Raw genomic sequence first — 18,445 nt, 5'->3', positions numbered from 1 at the left:
ATATTTGTTTTAGACAACCCGTTACTGCCGTTTATAAAGGTCAACTAAACAAGTATTCATCAAGTTTTATGCGAATAACAGACATATATAATCGTACATTTATTAAATAATGAATATATGTATATATATATTCACTATATTTTATATAAATTATAAGGCTAGATAATTTTTGTTTATGATACGAAACTGATACTGAAATAGGGTTTAAAATAACATTTATAAAGGTTAATAAATAAGTATTTATACATTTATATAATATATTTTATTTATATTAATATTATCCCACTGACCTTTCGCATCTCATTGACATTTTCAGATAACGCCATATGGTTTGAACCTCTCTTAATTTAATATAGATATATAGGTAATTTATTACCAACTTTTTATATAAAATTAATTTGAGTTAAGTCAAGTTTTCATTTTTTATTTTTTTTACATATTTGTTAAACATAGTTTAACTATAAAACATTATAAAAGTTATATTATAGTAAGTCTCTATTTCGATCTTAAGGATCGTGACGCCTGAAGCCTAGCTTCCTTGTTAATTTTTTATGAATGAATTTCCTAATACACGGCAACTATACATCCCAATATGGGATTGATAACGCTTAACAGAAAGAATTTCTCAAACGACATCTATGTCGCGATGGGTTAGCTTTATATACTATACACAAACAATGCTTAAAGTTTTAACAGTATAACAGTCCAATTGTTGCTTGTCTATAATAACGTAACTAGATATTATTTTTGTTGTTGGTTTATTTCTACTCTTGCATTTAGTTGTGAGTTGATTTCAATAAAATCCTACGCACGCAGCGTTGTTCGTCTATACTTATTTCGTTTTAAGTTAATAAGTTTGAAACTGTCATACATCTATGAACAATACAAATGACATAAATTGTTGATAAAGCAAATAAATTAAAAATAATAATAATACTTTATATTTAATTATTTAGAGTTAATATTAGATACATAAGTAACACTTGCGATTATTACGTTTTAACAGTAAATGTATTCCGACCACGAAGAACATATATTAAGAAGACTATACTAGTTTTTGTGCAAAAATAATGACACTAAATAAAAAATTAAAATGTCTGTGTGATGTCAAGCTGAAATTACAGCATATTTCACAAATATTTAATTATAATATAATAAATCACATAAATAAATATTGGACAACATCAGATACATTACTCTGATCCCAATGTAAGTAGCTAAAGCACTTGTGTTATGGAAAATCAGAAGTAACGACTGTACCACATACACCCAGACCCAGGACAACATAGAAAACTAATGAACTTTTTCTACATCGACTAGGCCGGGAATCGAACCTGGGACGTCTGAGTGGCGTACCCATGAAAACCGGTGTACTCACTACTCGACCACGGAGTTCCTCAATAAGCAATACTACATAATAATCGTTAATCGCTGGATTTTTCGATTAATACAATGTAGCTAGGTAGACAGTTAGACACACGCAGGGTTCCTTACGACACTTTCCTCCTCCGCCAGGCTCAAGATCATATGTTAAACTCAGTTGTCATTCCCTCCATTTGACCATCTTAGCCCGTTCATTTTATGCTGAAGTATGCCTATGCCCTTTCTCAAGTTTGCTTCATACCAAATTCCATCAAATTCGAATCAGTGGTTTGACCGTGAACAGACAGACAGAGATTCGAATATATAATATTACTATAGATAACATAATATGATATAATTACAATAAAATACAATTAACTTTCGTTTTTGATTTCCATTTGTTTCGAAATATGTAGATCCAATAAGATATAACTGTACTAAAAATATGTAAAAATATTCAAATTGTCTCTTACACAATATTTATTTTCTATTTATTTAAATTAATTTCAATATTATTGTTATAACTCGAAACTACAACACATTGGTCTATTAGCGGGTCATTATATTTTAATGTGTTCATTAAAATATTTCATGACATTAAACTGGTTTGAAAGCATTTCAAAATTATGCATTCTATTTTTGAAATCAATAATAAGATTATATTTTTTATAGAATTTATAAGCAATGTACATCACCTTAAAGTGGCGTTTACACGTGGTATTAAGTTTTCACTCTTAAATGTAACGGAACAATATTAGAGACGAGAAATGAGTGAGTTTCCATCGTAGGCCTAGAATTAGACGTGGCGTGATGGTACGTCGTTTACAAAACAGTGACTACACCTTCATAGCCCATGACAATTGTATTTACTTGCTATATACAGTTTCTTTGACTTTTGTAGGACCACCATTATATTCGAGATTTCACCTCGATAATGGCCGTGCTTATTGCTATTTGGAGGTAAATCGTTGGACACAAAGAAGATAATTTAATGCTGATTCTACGTTGGTTACAATGGATATTGTGCAAGATGGTGGTTATTAGTTTTTTTTAATAGATATTGATGCATGCTGTGAAGAAATAAGTTGTATTCGGTACAAGACGATAGATATAGATAGATATAGACGATAAGAAAGCGTGGAGTTCTTTGATTATCTTGCAGGATATATCAATGTTATTAAGGGCCGATGATCATTGGATAGAACAAGAGCATCTCAACCGAAGAACTCGGGTTCAAATCCGGACAAGTATCAATCATAAACACAAGTGATTTTTAATACATGTTGTGTTCGGAGGTGAAAACCATCGTGAGGAAACCATGCATGTTTCGGGTGACGACGAACACTCTGCGTGTTGGAATAAGCTCTATGTTTTGAACTATAAAAACATTTATACGACTTCGTACTTCTGTATACATAGTGATTGACGAAACAGAGGGACTACAGTTTATTGTCTGTTTTTAGCACTAGAATCTACATTTAAGGCGAATGCTCATTATCATTTTATGACGCATGGAACCTACTTGCAATTTGATATTATCGTTATTTTCTGTCAACTTTTATAATCGCCAATACAATATTGAGTAAATGTACATCATGAGTTGAGTCAGTAGTGAGTATGAGTTTAAGAGTAATAAGTATAGTACTAGCCCACAACGGGTCAAATAAGTCTTTTCCTCTTAATGCATCTTAGTTTTATTATAACAAGCTTTTATTTAAGTTGTAAGGTTTGTTTGTTTTGGTCAAATATTTGAAGCTGAATCAGAACATTCCTCTTAAACGACGGAGTTCTTTTTTTTTTTACTTATGAAAAATATTACAATTTGTACGTACTTATTCTATGAGTACAAGCGCCTGAACTAGACAGAGCCTGTGTCACAGACGCTGGTCTCTTCCGATGACGTTCAATCATACAAATATAAAGTGATATGTATGTAGTAACATCCCAATATAAGCAAAGTAGTCTATTGTCGGTAGAAGTGAGTTAATGATAACAAAAGAGTTGTATGATATTTTGCACATTGGTTCAGCTCCAATGACAATTATTTCGGAAACAAAGTTATTTCCCTCTCTTTCTCTAAATGTGTCTCAATCAGTTCATCAATTCATTTTTAATTTTAAGTTTAAAAAAAAAAATATTTTATTTTTTAGTATTTCCTTTTAAATACAGAGCTATATCTTATTGAAATATGTTTCTATTAAAATTGCTTTTAAAAATAACAATTCAATAAAACGTGACCAGCATTCATAGAAACCTGAAGATGTCATTTGCAAATACATTTTAAACAGAACGAGATCATTTTAACTTTATCCGTAACGAGTCTTATTCAAGTTATTGAATGCTTTGAATTGTTCGACATTTGAAATAACGAACTATTTCTTTATAGCATAAAATTTAAATCTAAAATAATAATTTATATAAATAGGCAACATTGATTATTAATATCAATAAAAAACGTTCGCAAAAATCGTATATAATTTTAAGATTAGTATGCTATATAAGAAATTTATAAATATTGATTATATAACAAAGAATAAAAACTAGAAACCTCTAAGAAATGCCTTTCGTTGAATCTCTACTGTTAATAAATTACAACTGGATTATTTGGAGATAATAGCATTAGCCGACCATTCAAACCTCGAACAGAGACAGTTCTCCGAAATCTTTTAATCTTGCAAATGACTTCAGAAAAGTTTTTCATAACATAAATTTTATTTAAGTAGTACATGGGGCAAAGGCTTTATTTCCACGTGTAAAGTCGGGGCAAGTTCCAAAACCGAAAACTCACAACACACTGTTTCCAGCTAAGCTCGTAATATCTTGGGCTCTCAGCCAGGATTTCGATACGGGTATCTTGTTACCTGTCTTGATTCGAATCTGCTATAATGATGTCGGTATCCCATTTTCCGCAAATTTGAGGAAGGGTTGATAGAATTTCGCTTTTTCGAATACCGATTTTATATTCGACGTTATTTAGGACAAATAGGATATCTTGTTACTTGTTTATTTGAGTAAAGTATACGTGTTATCATGCTTTATTTATTCGTATGTACGATGTCAATATGTTTTCAATGTAATTAGTTTGATTTAGGCGTCTTAATTTTATTTATGGCATATGTTGGCGGACGCGTAAATGAGCCATCTGATGTTAAGTAGTCACCACTGGCACCGTATTAAATTTCAAGCATTTCTTAGATAACCAATGCGACATTAACACTGGGAATGAGATGCTATGTCGTGTCTTTAGTAGCACTGGCTCAGTCACCCTTCAAACCAGAACACAAAAATGGTATGTATTGCTGTTTGGCGGTAGAATTTATGATAATTGGGTACCTAACCAGACGTGTTTGAACAAAGTCCTGCCTCCAAATAAATTTAGAAAATCCTTGTTTATTATACTATAAAGTTCTATGTTTATAACTTGGATTCTGACAGTGAGATGGGTAGTAATGACTATATTTACTGTGCAGATATAGTTTATAGTTGTGGCAAGCGCTTGAACTGTCCGCAGACGAAACGTATTGCCTACATATTGAGAGTAAGAAGATAAACCCGTGAACAATAGGCTAGTGTTCTTTGAGGAAAGCCGCTACGTATGTTCCTGAGTAATACTAATCATTATAAATTAAAAAATATATAATATTCTAATGTATAAAATCGTTTATAATATGATTATATGTATAAAAACAATTAAAATTAAATGTTATTATTATTTTTCGTTTATTCATCGAAAGCTGTTGGGATGTTTACGTGTAGATCCAAAACAATGCTAGTCACAAGCGCATGCGTTATGAATACTTAAATAATATGCACTTCAAACGTGATTTATTTCGATTTGTATTCCTCCTCGAACGCTCATTGCTGTCTGATGTCCTTGTATGTCCCCAACGTCCCTCAGAGAACAAGTTAAGCCAATACCGGTGATTATCAATTGCACGGGAGCGAATATCAGTCACGTCCGCGTTCTAAACGACCAATCAATAAATAAAAACAAATTAACAGATAATGCAATAACAAATGAAAATTAACTCAATCAGATTTAGTATCAAATAGTTAATTTATTGTTATTGACGGAATTCGTTCATCTATCTCTTGGATAATACCATAGTCGTTTTTTATGTTTTTATTTGTATATAAAAACAGGGACCAGATTTCGTTTGTCAACGATCACGACGATTTAAAAACGTTTGACAAAATATTTATTAACCAATGTATGTTTGACAATGTCTATGGGTGGTGACAACTTACCCCCAGGTGGCCTATCAAGCCGTCCACCTAGCTATATTATAAAAAAAATCTATGGTTTATTATTTATTTATGAACTGTTTTTTTAAGTATTCTCCATGATAGACAAGAAAAATATACATTTCATGGAACAAGATTGTTTGAAATCCTGTTCTAAGTTATTTTACCTCGTGCTTGACTTAACTAGTTATTCCATTTTAATTATTGTTTATCTATTATATTGGAAATGCTTAACATGAACTTCATGTAACATTCAATCAGTTGAATAAGATAATATCAGTACTAACAAGAAACGTAAAAGAAGAACAAAAGCCTGGTAATGTCCCACATTTGGGCAAAGAGCCTCCTCTTAATAAATAGGCTTGGAGCTTATTCCACTACGCTACTCCAATATGGGTTGGTGCATACAAATTTTGCTGCATTTCAACCTACTCATACATGTTTCTTCACCGCCGAGCACGAGATGGATCATAGACACATGTGATGATGACGTCATCCTGACCGATTTCGGCAACGGCGACCAATCTCAAGGGAGGCTAGTCAACTACGAAGGATATATTATAGTGCGCAAGTGTGTGAAATCACAGGTGCACCCACACACATGACCGGAAAGAGCTCAGGCGCAGGACCAACAGGTTTACGTGGTTTCTGATGCACGGGAATGTACAAACGAGGATTCAGCTACTAGACCAACTTGGCTTTGAACCTTGTATTCGACTAAGATTCACGTGTTCAGCCAATTAGCTCAAACGTATTTTAAACTAATTGAAACTGAAAAAAAATTAAATTCTTTCGTTGAAAGTCTCAGAAATCGGTCGTGCATTCAAATCTAAGATCGCAATCTTAATAAAATTGCATTCGGATTATAAGTATACGTGGGTATGGTATGTAGGTTGGTTTTGATTTCATCCTTTTCGTTTCGTACGCAAATGAAGGAGAGAGAACTCCCATAGATGGAGTGGTGAATGATAATTGCAAAAGGCGTGTAGGCACGTTCTCAACCCATTCGCGTGTGTCATGGAATACTTCTGAAGCGATTTTCTTGGAGGCAATCGAGCGGATCGACGGTCGATAGCTCTCGTATGCGTCGGACGTGCAGAAATTCAAGAAACAGTGTTACATTTTAAAGTGGAATTCAATGTAAGAGATTTATCTCTTATAAAATTTTTAACAACGCTGCAGAATGTTATAATATTGATATGAATTTTAAGTTGGACAGTTCTAAGACTTCTCACGTCCTGCTGAAGATAACGAGGGGTTTAATACACCTTACTATTTCGATAGCATATGATAAATAGTTATCCGAATCTAGACCGTTTTTATTCAACGCAAATCACTATAATAATAGATTAAGCAATTGTTTATTAAATAATTGTCTATGAACCGTTGACCAAGTTAATACATTTTTCATTTTTAACGACGCGTGTACTGTTTTGATATTGATAGGATCTTTTGGATTGGATTCTATTGTTTTACAAAAGGAATGTGAGGTTCAATTCACGATATTAATTCTAAAATGGTTGTTAAAGTCAATCATGAGATAAGCAATAAACACAGGCGAAATATAATAAAGCAATTTTTTACTTTTTTAAAAACCAACACCGTACCAGCATATGAAAGTAAAGTAACAGCTTCACCACTCTGCTTCAGTGCGGATTGGTGGTTATATATGTGGTGTTTGCCTGGGTTTGAACCCGCAGTCATTGGCTAAGATACGCGCGTTCTAACCGCTGGGCCATCTTGGCTTGTTTACCAGCATATAAACAAGATTTCATAATGTAATCGTAGTGAAAATAAGAAAATAAAACATTAAGCCGTACAAACGAAAATGTACCAGTCACAGTAATTAAAAACTACTTAAACGATGCGATAAAGTTTTCACCGAAGTGACTAATGTGTAGCAAAATGCATAGAGGTAATTACAAGGGCCATTAAAGTACAACTCATAACTCTTTCGAGATAATCATTTTTGTAAGGAACAGAACAGGAAACAGTAGGTAAATAGAAACCCACGCAGGTAAGTGGGACGTTTATAGTAATTGTATTACGATGAATGAGTCTTTAGAAGACGTTTGGATGGATCAAATTGACCGAAACCGCTTCAAATCAATCGTGATTGATAGATCCGTTTAAGTACATCACGACTTTAATATAATTTGGATTTGTTTTTTGATCAATATATACCAAGATCAGAAGAATATTCTACAAGAACTCGCTGCATGATCGTGAAATTTCAGAAAGTGATTTTTGAAGTGAACATTTAGTTATAAAATGTATCACTGTAAGTCGGTTTCAAAATTTCACGAGTGAGATACAAAGTGAGTTCCAGATAAGCACCTCTAGCTGTTAATAATAATAATCAAGAACGTGCCACAGATTAAATACGAATCTAAGGTCAACCGAGAGAAGAGAATTGTATAAAAGTATTGCAAGAGAAAGGTCACGAAACTATCTCTGTATCAAAAGATTTAACGTACGGAATTGCGATTGTTTGCTATTGATTTCATTTAAGATCAAAGTTTACTTGGTAGTATTGCTTTGTGCAACTCCGTCTAGGTAGGTACCACCCACTCATCACATGTTGTACTGCGAAGCTTACATAGTATTGTTGCATTCTAGTTTGACTCACTCACTTCGCATCAGGTGGTCTATTAGCGCGTTCGCCAACAGATGCTATAAAAATGTAGACTTTATTTTTTTAATTCCTCACGAACATTAATAAAAACTCATTTTAGGAGGTTTAAATTAACGTAAAGCTGTCAATTATTCGGACTGTAAATTCTACAAAACACCGAGTGAAACCACCAAGAAATCCATATTATTAATATTATAAATGCGAAAGTAACTCTGTATGTTTGTCTGTCTCGCTTTCACGCCAAAACTACTGGACCGATTTAAATGAAATTTGGTACACAAATAGTCTAGAGCCTGAGAAAGGACATAGGCTACTTTTTATTTGGAAAAAAGTGCTGTAAAGAGTTGAAAAGAGGGATGAAAGGTTGTAAGTTGTTGAAAATATTGTCATTTTTAGAACTAGAAGCATAAAACTTATATAAGAAAATATACCCCTAAAGGGGTAAATAGGGGTTAAACGTTTGTATGGAAGTTCGTAATTTTTTAAGTTGGAACATGAAACTCTATTTATAGGCTACTGATTAAAAATAAGTAGATACGTATTTAAGCGTTTTTTAATATTGTACCTCTGAGAGGGTGAAATAAGGGATGAAAGTTTTTATGGAAGTCAGTCATTTTTTAATTAAAAACGTGAAACTTTATTTGGGACACTGATTAAAAATGAGTAGATACGAATTTAAGCGTTTCTGGATATTTTACGCCTAAGGAGAGAAATTGGGTAGACATTTCGTATATAAGATAATCTGAAAGTCATTTCGTCATTTTTGAAGTTAGAAGGATGAAGTTTTATTTTTGTGCCACTGACACTTATTACCACTCGATTTTGGGCTACCGAATAAAAATGAGTTGATTCGCATTTAAGCATTTCTGGATATTCTACCCGAAGGGCTTAAATACACACGAATGTAGTATACAAAGAGGTCTTACTTTAACGTAATATTTTAAGTTAATTTGTAAATATATTCATATTCTACGCGAGCAAAGCCGTGGGTAACAGCTAGTTCAGTCATATTTCCTATTTAAAATAGGGAAGTACCGTAACAGAAGAATAAGGACCAACGTCAATGCTTTTTGCCGTCTACATAACCTTGTGTCGAATAATACGCCTCACATATTCTATTAATTAGGATTTCATTTATTTTTATAATTTTGATTAATATATCATAATATATATATACTTACGTACTTTTCTATTATTTCTATAGTTTTTGGTTCTAAATATGGAATTTATACCTTGTATTGGTATCATTTGTATAGGTGCCTACTGGAAATTAGCTACTAGCAGTACTGGTAATCTAGTAATTTTTATACTCTAGTAGGTACTAATCTACTCTACTAGATTTTTTTTTCTGAATTCACATACTAAGATGCTCGTTTGGTTTTTTTCTCATTGTTTCATAAAAATATTTATTATTATTATTAGATACAGCTGTTAAATGTTTTCGTTTGTTTGCAAGCTCTAATCTCAGATTCTACCAATCTGATTAGTAACAGTATTTGCGATTCAGATAGCCCTTACGTTGAGTAACTAATAGGGTATTTAACATCACTCTCCATACTGCCAACGGAGGAGGAGCAATGACGTTTAAAGTGAATAAAACTGTGCGGAGAAGCTAGTACATAATAATTTGTTTAGCTTTAAATTAATAATAATTAGTAAAAGGACAGCACTATTGTCATATAAATGAAATGGTAGGTGACCTTGACTTGACCGCAGACGCTGACGTTCAAGAGTCAGAATTTGTATTATAGTTACAAGTTTTTAAGCAAATAAAAGTCACTAACATGAATTTGACAGTAGAAGATAGTAACATTCCAAACTTTCGATGAAATACAAAGTTTTTAGTCATATAACAACTTTGGCCTTAGCTCAAAGCCATAAAACGCTATAACAAATGTATAAAAAGTCTCAAACTCTCCGTTACGCGAACTATTACAGCAACGATCAACGTGAGAACACTACGGAGGACGGAAAAGAATTATCCTGTAAAATGTTTTCACTCTGGGCTGTTTTTTAGACAGCTGTGTATTCAATTTATATTTTTTTATACTGATAATACAATATTAGAATGTTAAAAAGTAAATTAATTGTTTAATATAATACTAACGTAAATAAACACAACATGGCAGTTGTTATCTCTGGAGATATAACAACTGCAATGTTTGTATGTATGTTCGTTGCTCTTTCACGAAATAACTACTTAATTCATTTTAATTTCGATTCTTGCCGGTTATTCTCGGTAGAATCTATAGTCCGAACCGGTGGTAGCTTCCCTTAATATAGTTTGTAAATGACGATTCAAAGTGCTTGCAAAAGCCTACTTGAATAAAATAATTTTGATTTGATTAATGGAAATTTACAATAATGTAGCTTATGTATCAGAATAATACATAGGCTCCTAAAGTACAATCGAATCCGCGGGCAAAAACTAGTATATAATATAGATATAATAGGTATGAAGTGGCAGAATATAGATATAATAACAATTAATTACATTTTGATTCTATAAATATTTCGAATTAATGTTTCAAATGATGTTAAACATTAAAGCGCTATTAAAAATAATAGTGATACTGATTTAAACTTTAATTTCTATTCATTTATTCAAATATCAATACATATAAAGATATATGCGTTCAAAGTTACATCAACTAACTTATTTCGTTTCCTAGAATTTCTCTTACACAATATGCCACACTAAGGTCTGTTGTTGACAACGTTTAAGCGAATAGGTGCAGAAACCACAGATGTGGATGCACGCATGTTTCAAAAGCCTTTTGTTTAACTCTTGGATGACTAGCGCAACCTCCATTGTTGTTTGAAATACACTTTGTTACCCCACTAACATAATACTCGAAGGCCATTATTGCCGAACCGAACAATACACATGCAGTAACGGTGAAATTATTTAATCCATTGAAATATTCGCACAAGAGACAAGACGTTATTCTTCGTTCGGGCAATTTTTTACGTAATTGTTTTATTTTGTAATGCTTTTATTTTTTTAAGTATAAAAACGTAATCGTACCTCATTAACGGTTCATTTCGATTTTTAGTTATTTTTTGTATATACATTAGAACCTCGTATAAGTCGAACATCAAGGGAGACGCCAAAAAAATAGTTATAGAGTTTTCGACTTATAGAGAAATTCGCCTTAGGAGTTACAGAGGTAAAATAAATAAAAATTGAAGTTGCAGAGGTGATAAAGACTTTATTTATATTAATTAAAAGTTTCTTTATTCTTTTGTTGATTATATAACACACGACGTTATGGCAGAGTGGGTCCCTCTGACGCGATTATGTATCATGCTCACTAGAGTGACCCAACCTTAAATATGCTATGTATACTGTGGCAAAGAATAAAAACTTTTGTTTTTTTTACACTCGTGCGCTATATTCAAACAGTTGCCTAGTCTCTGTTTAGAGCGACAAGGCCCAAAGGACTCAATCGGGATCCAGCGGCTGGAAGTCGATCGTCATGAGAAAGGACATGAAATGTTAGTGAAAGGTATATATAAAGTACCAAGTGAAGTGGTCTATTCTTATTCACTATCGTTTTCGAACGGAATCTCACAAGAAGCTCGCTTTGTCTAACGAGTGTACGGATCGTATTACTGAAACCGTTCCCACTCTTTACCCGCATCCAGCATCCTGCGCTTTAAATAAACGAGACCGTTTCGTTTTCACGCCTTCAAGGATTATTGAGTGGTGAGAATGATGGCGGCTAGACGCACGTTTTAACTTAGATGTCGACGAAGATCATGTATTTACATTTTAGGTAGGTACATGTATAAAATATGTACACGTATCATGACAAACGGCATTACATTTCAAATTATTTTCTGTCTAGATAATATACATAAATACATTATATACGTATGTATATCATCTAGACATACACGCATACGACTTCCTTGGAATAATCTGGAAATACTTTCTTATAACAAATAATTACTGATGAAGCTAAATACTGATTAATTATTTCTACGCGATTGCATCGATAAATAAAGTCATGCATTGAATATTGGCTCAGACATATATAATTGCTAAAAAAACAACTTGCATATAAATACTTTGATTACACTTTAACATTAATAGTTACCTTTCATGTATTTCTCATCCTAAGTAAATATCGGATTGAGAGCTGCCCGGGAGGTCCACGGAACAAAGTTGCCAGTACAAAAAATGAGAAAAAACTTAAATTTTTAGGAACAAATAAAATAGTAACGCTTAAATTTTACCTAACCTTTAATGGATTTGTAAGATATATAAGTTTTTTTTTTTATTATAAAATTGATATTACAGAGCTGTTTTTTTCTATTAGATTTAAGGGTAAGTCATCAAAATCAATAAACTATATTGTAATAACAAATTTGTTAAATTTTTTCACAGTGTTAAAATGTCTAACTAATTATAAAAAAATATCGCCCAATTAAACCTGTCATGTTATACATATCCGTATCTGCATTCAAGATATGCAAACACATACTCCTTGAACTGTTCTGAATTGGTCTTTTGAATCTGCAAGCCTTGAAATCTGCTACAAAGTTAACGTTATAATATAACTGCAAGAGGTGCAAACATATTTGTAAATACTGTCTTTCAGAAATGGTGATAACTTATCACTTTGTTCAACATTCCGAATATTTACAAGGTAATTAATGAAAACAAACAATCGTCGAGATAACAGACTCTTAATTCCAATATTTCTGGTTGTAATTACATTAATGAAGCCATATGAAATATACATATATTTATCTTGAACAAAAGTTGCTTTAAATTTTGAAACAAATGATAACCTGCTGACCGATTTCGGACAAGCGCAGGTGCCATCTTTATACTCTCTCGCATTGAGATGACATCCAATGAGATTACAATTCTGACACGACAGCGTGACACTCGTGTTTAAACAATGCTAACACCTAGGCTCAAGGGACCAAATACCCAAAAGTAATTAACCCACATTGGCACAAGCCAACATGCCACATTGGCAAACAACCAACTCTTTTTCGACCTACCTAGGTTACCTAGGACCAACGAGGAAGGTAAGGATATGAGTTGAATGAAACAAAGTCGCAGATGAATCATACTTTATATTCCAATGTGACAAGGATTTAAAAACAATCGAAGTACATCCTTTGCATCTTATGTGAAGCGAATAGTTATTTCAGAAATTAACTGTTGAACAAACGTTTGGAAAGAACACTTATTTACAGGAAAAAGTAAATCAAATGAAATAAAACCAGAAGCAAGTATAACTTTGAATTGTCATTTAATAATTCAATGATATTTAGGTACTTTATTTAGATCATTTTTTATATCTTTTACCTTCATTTTGCACATCTACTAGCAACGTTGCGACGTCTTGCGGACGTCTTGCGTAATTTAATTTTGTGTGCAATATATACTGAAGTAATAGTTGTACCTGTACTGTACTATAAACTAAAATGTATTTTGATTTAGAAACGATGTTATGTTATGTAATAGATAATAAATTATAGTCCCGACAAGCTGTGGGTAGTCGGGACTATACCTACAGGAGGGTGTAAAAGTGTAATTATATTGTAATATATTAGTCTACTAGTTTACGTATCGCATGTCATTAAAGCCGACATATTCAATAATCATCATATATACAAAGCTTCCTCGTGAATCACTTGATCCATTGGTGAAAATCGTATGAAATCTGGGCGGTAATTTTTAAAATTTTTGAGATTATCCTGTTCGGAGTGACAAACGAGAAACTTTGATCTTCCAATGTACTTCCTAGTCACAAGTATTCACTTATCAGATGTGAAGCTAAGATACGATCAGTATAATTGTCGACGCGTCAAACATTAATCACTAATTTCATATCAAGAGTGATTTGAAATTGTTTATTATCAATTTATTTTTAGTGTAATAATAATTATTTTTTTGTATAATTTTTAACTGATAGCATACAGCTTTGCTTTTTGCATGTACCTAGTGTCCTCTGATTAACAGTTATTGTCTTTTAGAGATTTCAAACTAACAATATTTTTAGTCAACAATAACTTTAAATAAAGCAAAACTTTATTTTATTTTTTCGGGTTTTGAATCCCTCTCTGTAAGTCTCAAAGTGCTACTAGACAGACATTACTTAAATAACTTAAATCCAAGTTATAAAATATAACACGTGGTCTAACACACTAGATATGATAATTGTATTATTATTACATTATATGCAGCCTGTATTCGTCTACAATGTTGTATATCTTCTTCTCGATCTCAGAGCTGGTTCAAATTAAATCAGACCGACACATTTTATCGTCTCGTATATTATGTATTTCAGTAGCTCTATTCACATTACTGGGACCTTTACCGAACAATTCAACTACATTTATTATTAGTGCTTAGCTTTGTTTAAGCCAATACAAAACAATTCTTTTATGTAATATATACAACCCATAAAACCATTACACATGCTTATCGATTGTCTGAAGTTACCCACCGGCTCAGAAATAAATATCTCATTTACTCGTTTTTATAAACAATTTTACAGTAAGTATTTATTGTTTCAAATGGTCAGGAGGGAATCGTTTCAATCAAGATATGTAATAACAATAAGAACTAATGAAACAACAAAACTAACAAGAAAAGTAGTTTCATGAAAGCGAAAAAATATTTTACGTAATTACCAGACCAGACCAGTAAAATCACTGAATTTTGTATATTTAATAAGTTTACGTTGACGTTTTATTTTTAATGTATCTTAGAAAATACATAAGTATATATTTTAATATGTGTATAATTATTATTTGTTATACGCCAAATGTAAGATTCCTCCTACTGATTAAACAACCTTTTCAAATTTTAGTAACTTAATAAATTTAGTGGATATAGGTAATATTATTCTTTATTTATTCTTTCGATAAAGTTCAGAGAAAATATTGTTCTAATGAAAGTTATTTTATTTATTTTAAGATCGTTAAGATTATATTAAATGTAACAATCATATCATATTTTTATAATTGATTTTTGTCTATTGATACTAGTTATTTTTTTACAGATTACTCAATTAATTCAGTTTGAAATATAAACGAAAAAATTAACAAATATAAAATGACATCCTAAATTCTAATTAATGTTCATAAAAGTATCATACTTATATTATACTATCTTAAAAACAAACTTAATTAATAACCCCAAGAGTTATGCACATGACGCATCGTGTTTGCAAAGATTACATGGACATGTCTCGACATTGAGACGTAAGTTATGTACACGTTTTTACGACTTTCGTTCAATGTTTATAAAAAAAAAAAGATTTATTTATCAATGTCAGTTCGGAAACCTGACATATTTTTTCAGTTACCCGCAGGCAGTGTGGGAGAACCGGCTAGGCAGGGAACGAGTCAACAGGTAGGGTACAGGGCACTGACCTACAGCCAGTCAGCCATAGTATGAATGGTATCGTCGTTTGGAACATTCAGCTGTTACATTAAAGCTAATAAAATTTGCTAATGGCATATTGATTTTTGAATGAAATTTTAGTTGATTTAACAAGCTTAACTTAAACAGTGTCAAGTATTAATTAGTTGTATCATAAGCTCTGACTGTATTAAGTTATGATGTGAGCCTCGTGATAAAGATAACTGTACTTCGCAAATTAAGTAGGCAATTTTGAGCGAAATGCCACTCACCTTCCCGTCGCAACTACACACGAAACGTCGTTTCGAGTTAGTTGCAATTGGCTCGTGTCCTTATGAACTTAACAAAGGTCTACTTTCACCGGTGGTCGCCAGCCCGAAGAATCAACTTAACCATATACGGCCCTCTCTTGCGTTCAGCGCGGCTTGTTATTACGCGCTTTTTGTTGAACAAAACAGTAACGTTCAATTGAAACGGTAAATTGAAATTACTAAAAAAAAACTATACACTTCACTGACACTACTTTTCACTCAGATGCACCGCACTGCTGAAGGATCGTCAGCTATATAGTTGTTTATTTTAATATAATGGGCCACAAGTTTTAAGTTGAAACTTTTCGGATATCGTTTAGCGTTCGAACGCTACGACACGTCATTTACTGGCGACGCCGCCGCGCGAATGGTTCGCATCGCAGTCGCACTTCGCAGTTCGTTCGTCAATCGTCGTCGTGATGAGAACAAAACGACATTCGGAGGAGCGGTGATTGAAAGAGAAAGAGAATATTAAATATATGAGTGTGATAGAGCGAGGAAATATCGCACCGTTCACCAATGGAGCGGCACCCTTTAGTATGAAATACGCAAATTTAAACTTCTTTTAAACAAAACACCTGCAATCCAGTCTCAATCAATTTATTTTTTTAAGTTTTATATCATTTAGAACATTATACAACATTATTATTAAGTTATTTTAGATATTACAAAAGATTATTGGGATACATAACATAAAACTCCTATTTAAAAATATTCGAATAATAAAATTATACAATACTGTTATAATTTCTAATTGTTCATTATTACTTTCAAAACATAAGCTTAAGTATATTATATTTACAAAATAGCAATATTTATTTTTGTTATAGACTGTACAAATATTACCCTTATTATATTATAAAGTATTCATACTCTATACTTATTGATAAGATAAAGTGTAAAATATGTATATATATAAAAAAAATACATGACGTGACTTACGTAAAGGCATTGAAAATATTAAAACATGATTGATCAAATAAAATTTTATACAAAATAAGTTAATTTATAAAAAAAAGTAATTTAAAATAGCAGATCACATTTTAGAATTATCAAATATATACTAGAAAAAAATTTACTGTATTAAATTTTATAAAATTAAATTTATCAATTAAAACATTCTTATATACAGAAATCAGTTAACTACCTACTTTATTTAGTTACGATCAATGTCATTGTTTTATTAGATTTAAAGACATATTTAAATCTGGTGTTATGAGTAAAGGATTTTTTTGGACCGGAGTAGATGGTGCTGATTGATAATCTTTTTTTTTTACATGCTCAGCTGTTACAGTATTTGATAATCCTGCCCGAAGTGCCAACACTACAGTATTAATAAATCCTATTATTACATAAATGCCACCAATAATAGAAAATAAACGCAGCATAAATTGTAATAAGTTTTCCCTCTCTTGATAAACTTGAATCTTCAATGCGGCCATGTCATATTTGAAAAATACTCCCGGAACTCCATGAGAGCCAGAGCTGTGACTTATGGGTCTTTGTAGTTCTTTTACAGAATACTGAAATGTCTTAATTGATTCAAATGTGGTATCTATATCTGTCGGCACTACTTCCAAAAAGTATTGGTATAGCATATTTTCATCAACTGCAATTTTTTCATCTCCTTCTAAAGGGTATATAATTCCATTAGCAGGACTGCCGAAGCTTAGCCTGTTTATTCTGTGACTGAAATTTTGAGGTGTGTCATCAAAAAGCATATTCACATGTATATGACCCCTGGGTAGATGTAAACTTTTTCCAACAGTTATGTGGAAGTTTCCAGAAACTTTATTTAATGTAAGAACACCATGTAATCGACAGGCATCAGGCCGGCGATTTGGCTTAGTTTTTCGCTTAGGTACAGTCATTCTGACTGATCCGTGACCTTTCTTCCATAGCAAGTGCCAAATGGAATGATATTCTTCTCTTAAATATGAATTGAAAAACTTGACAGAATCAAATGCGACTTGTTGCTCCTGCGTCAGTTCCCACCATGTATCTTCCTCTTGTAACTCTCCAAATCCAAAGACGCTTTGAGACGTAGAATCCAGTATATCGGCACCGATATTCAAACACGGCATGGCAACAGTAATATCTATGTTTATTCTTAATTTCTCGTCCATATCCGTATCAGGCATAAATCTAAACACTAAATTGCTATCTAGAAAGAAAGAAACTTCGCTATAAACCAGCCACATAATAATAAAAAACGTTATTACTGAAAAGGTTCCGCCGACCGGCGTACTGTCTACGTATTCTTCAGGAACTTTGGAGAAAGCATCTAATTCTTTCACCTTATCTATAACCTTCTTTTTGCCACGATATCTGATCATCTTTTATTCAAGATATTGTATTTTATAAAATACAGTCTACTGAGAAAATAGATACTAAACGCTATCTAAGTGTTGACGTGTTTTTGATTTGCAATTGATGACAATAGGTTTTGTCAAAGTTTTGACAAATATATTTAAAGTGACATTAGTACAGATTAAAATG

The 18,445-nt window shown here is 32.2% G+C and overlaps 2 protein-coding genes across 2 annotated transcripts in view; both read right to left on the bottom strand.

The window, feature by feature from the left end:
* The window catches only part of LOC113402303 (uncharacterized), a 133,925-nt gene extending 117,601 nt beyond the window's left edge, over positions 1 to 16,324 (bottom strand). Inside the window, exon 1 of the mRNA XM_026642511.2 lies at positions 15,908 to 16,324. The gene's annotated coding sequence lies outside the window, so the exon portion shown is untranslated. The remainder of the gene's footprint in view (positions 1 to 15,907) is intronic.
* A 206-nt stretch (positions 16,325 to 16,530) lies between these two features.
* LOC113402250 (endoplasmic reticulum-Golgi intermediate compartment protein 2) lies at positions 16,531 to 18,380 on the bottom strand. Its single transcript, XM_026642441.2, has one exon. It carries the CDS (start codon positions 18,280 to 18,282, stop codon positions 17,119 to 17,121), a length of 1,164 nt encoding a protein of 387 aa, XP_026498226.1. The 5' UTR covers positions 18,283 to 18,380; the 3' UTR covers positions 16,531 to 17,118.
* Between the last annotated feature and the right edge of the window lie 65 nt (positions 18,381 to 18,445).

Source organism: Vanessa tameamea, chromosome 22, assembly GCF_037043105.1.
Source record: "Vanessa tameamea isolate UH-Manoa-2023 chromosome 22, ilVanTame1 primary haplotype, whole genome shotgun sequence".
NCBI classification, from domain to species: domain Eukaryota; kingdom Metazoa; phylum Arthropoda; class Insecta; order Lepidoptera; family Nymphalidae; genus Vanessa; species Vanessa tameamea.
The sequence above is the reverse complement of the archived record's forward strand: the minus strand, read 5'-3'. Positions and strand labels throughout refer to the sequence as shown.

Excerpts from the sequence above, each read along its gene's own strand:
- LOC113402250 (XM_026642441.2), bottom strand. The coding sequence starts at position 18,282 with ATGATCAGATATCGTGGCAAAAAGAAGGTTATAGATAAGGTGAAAGAA.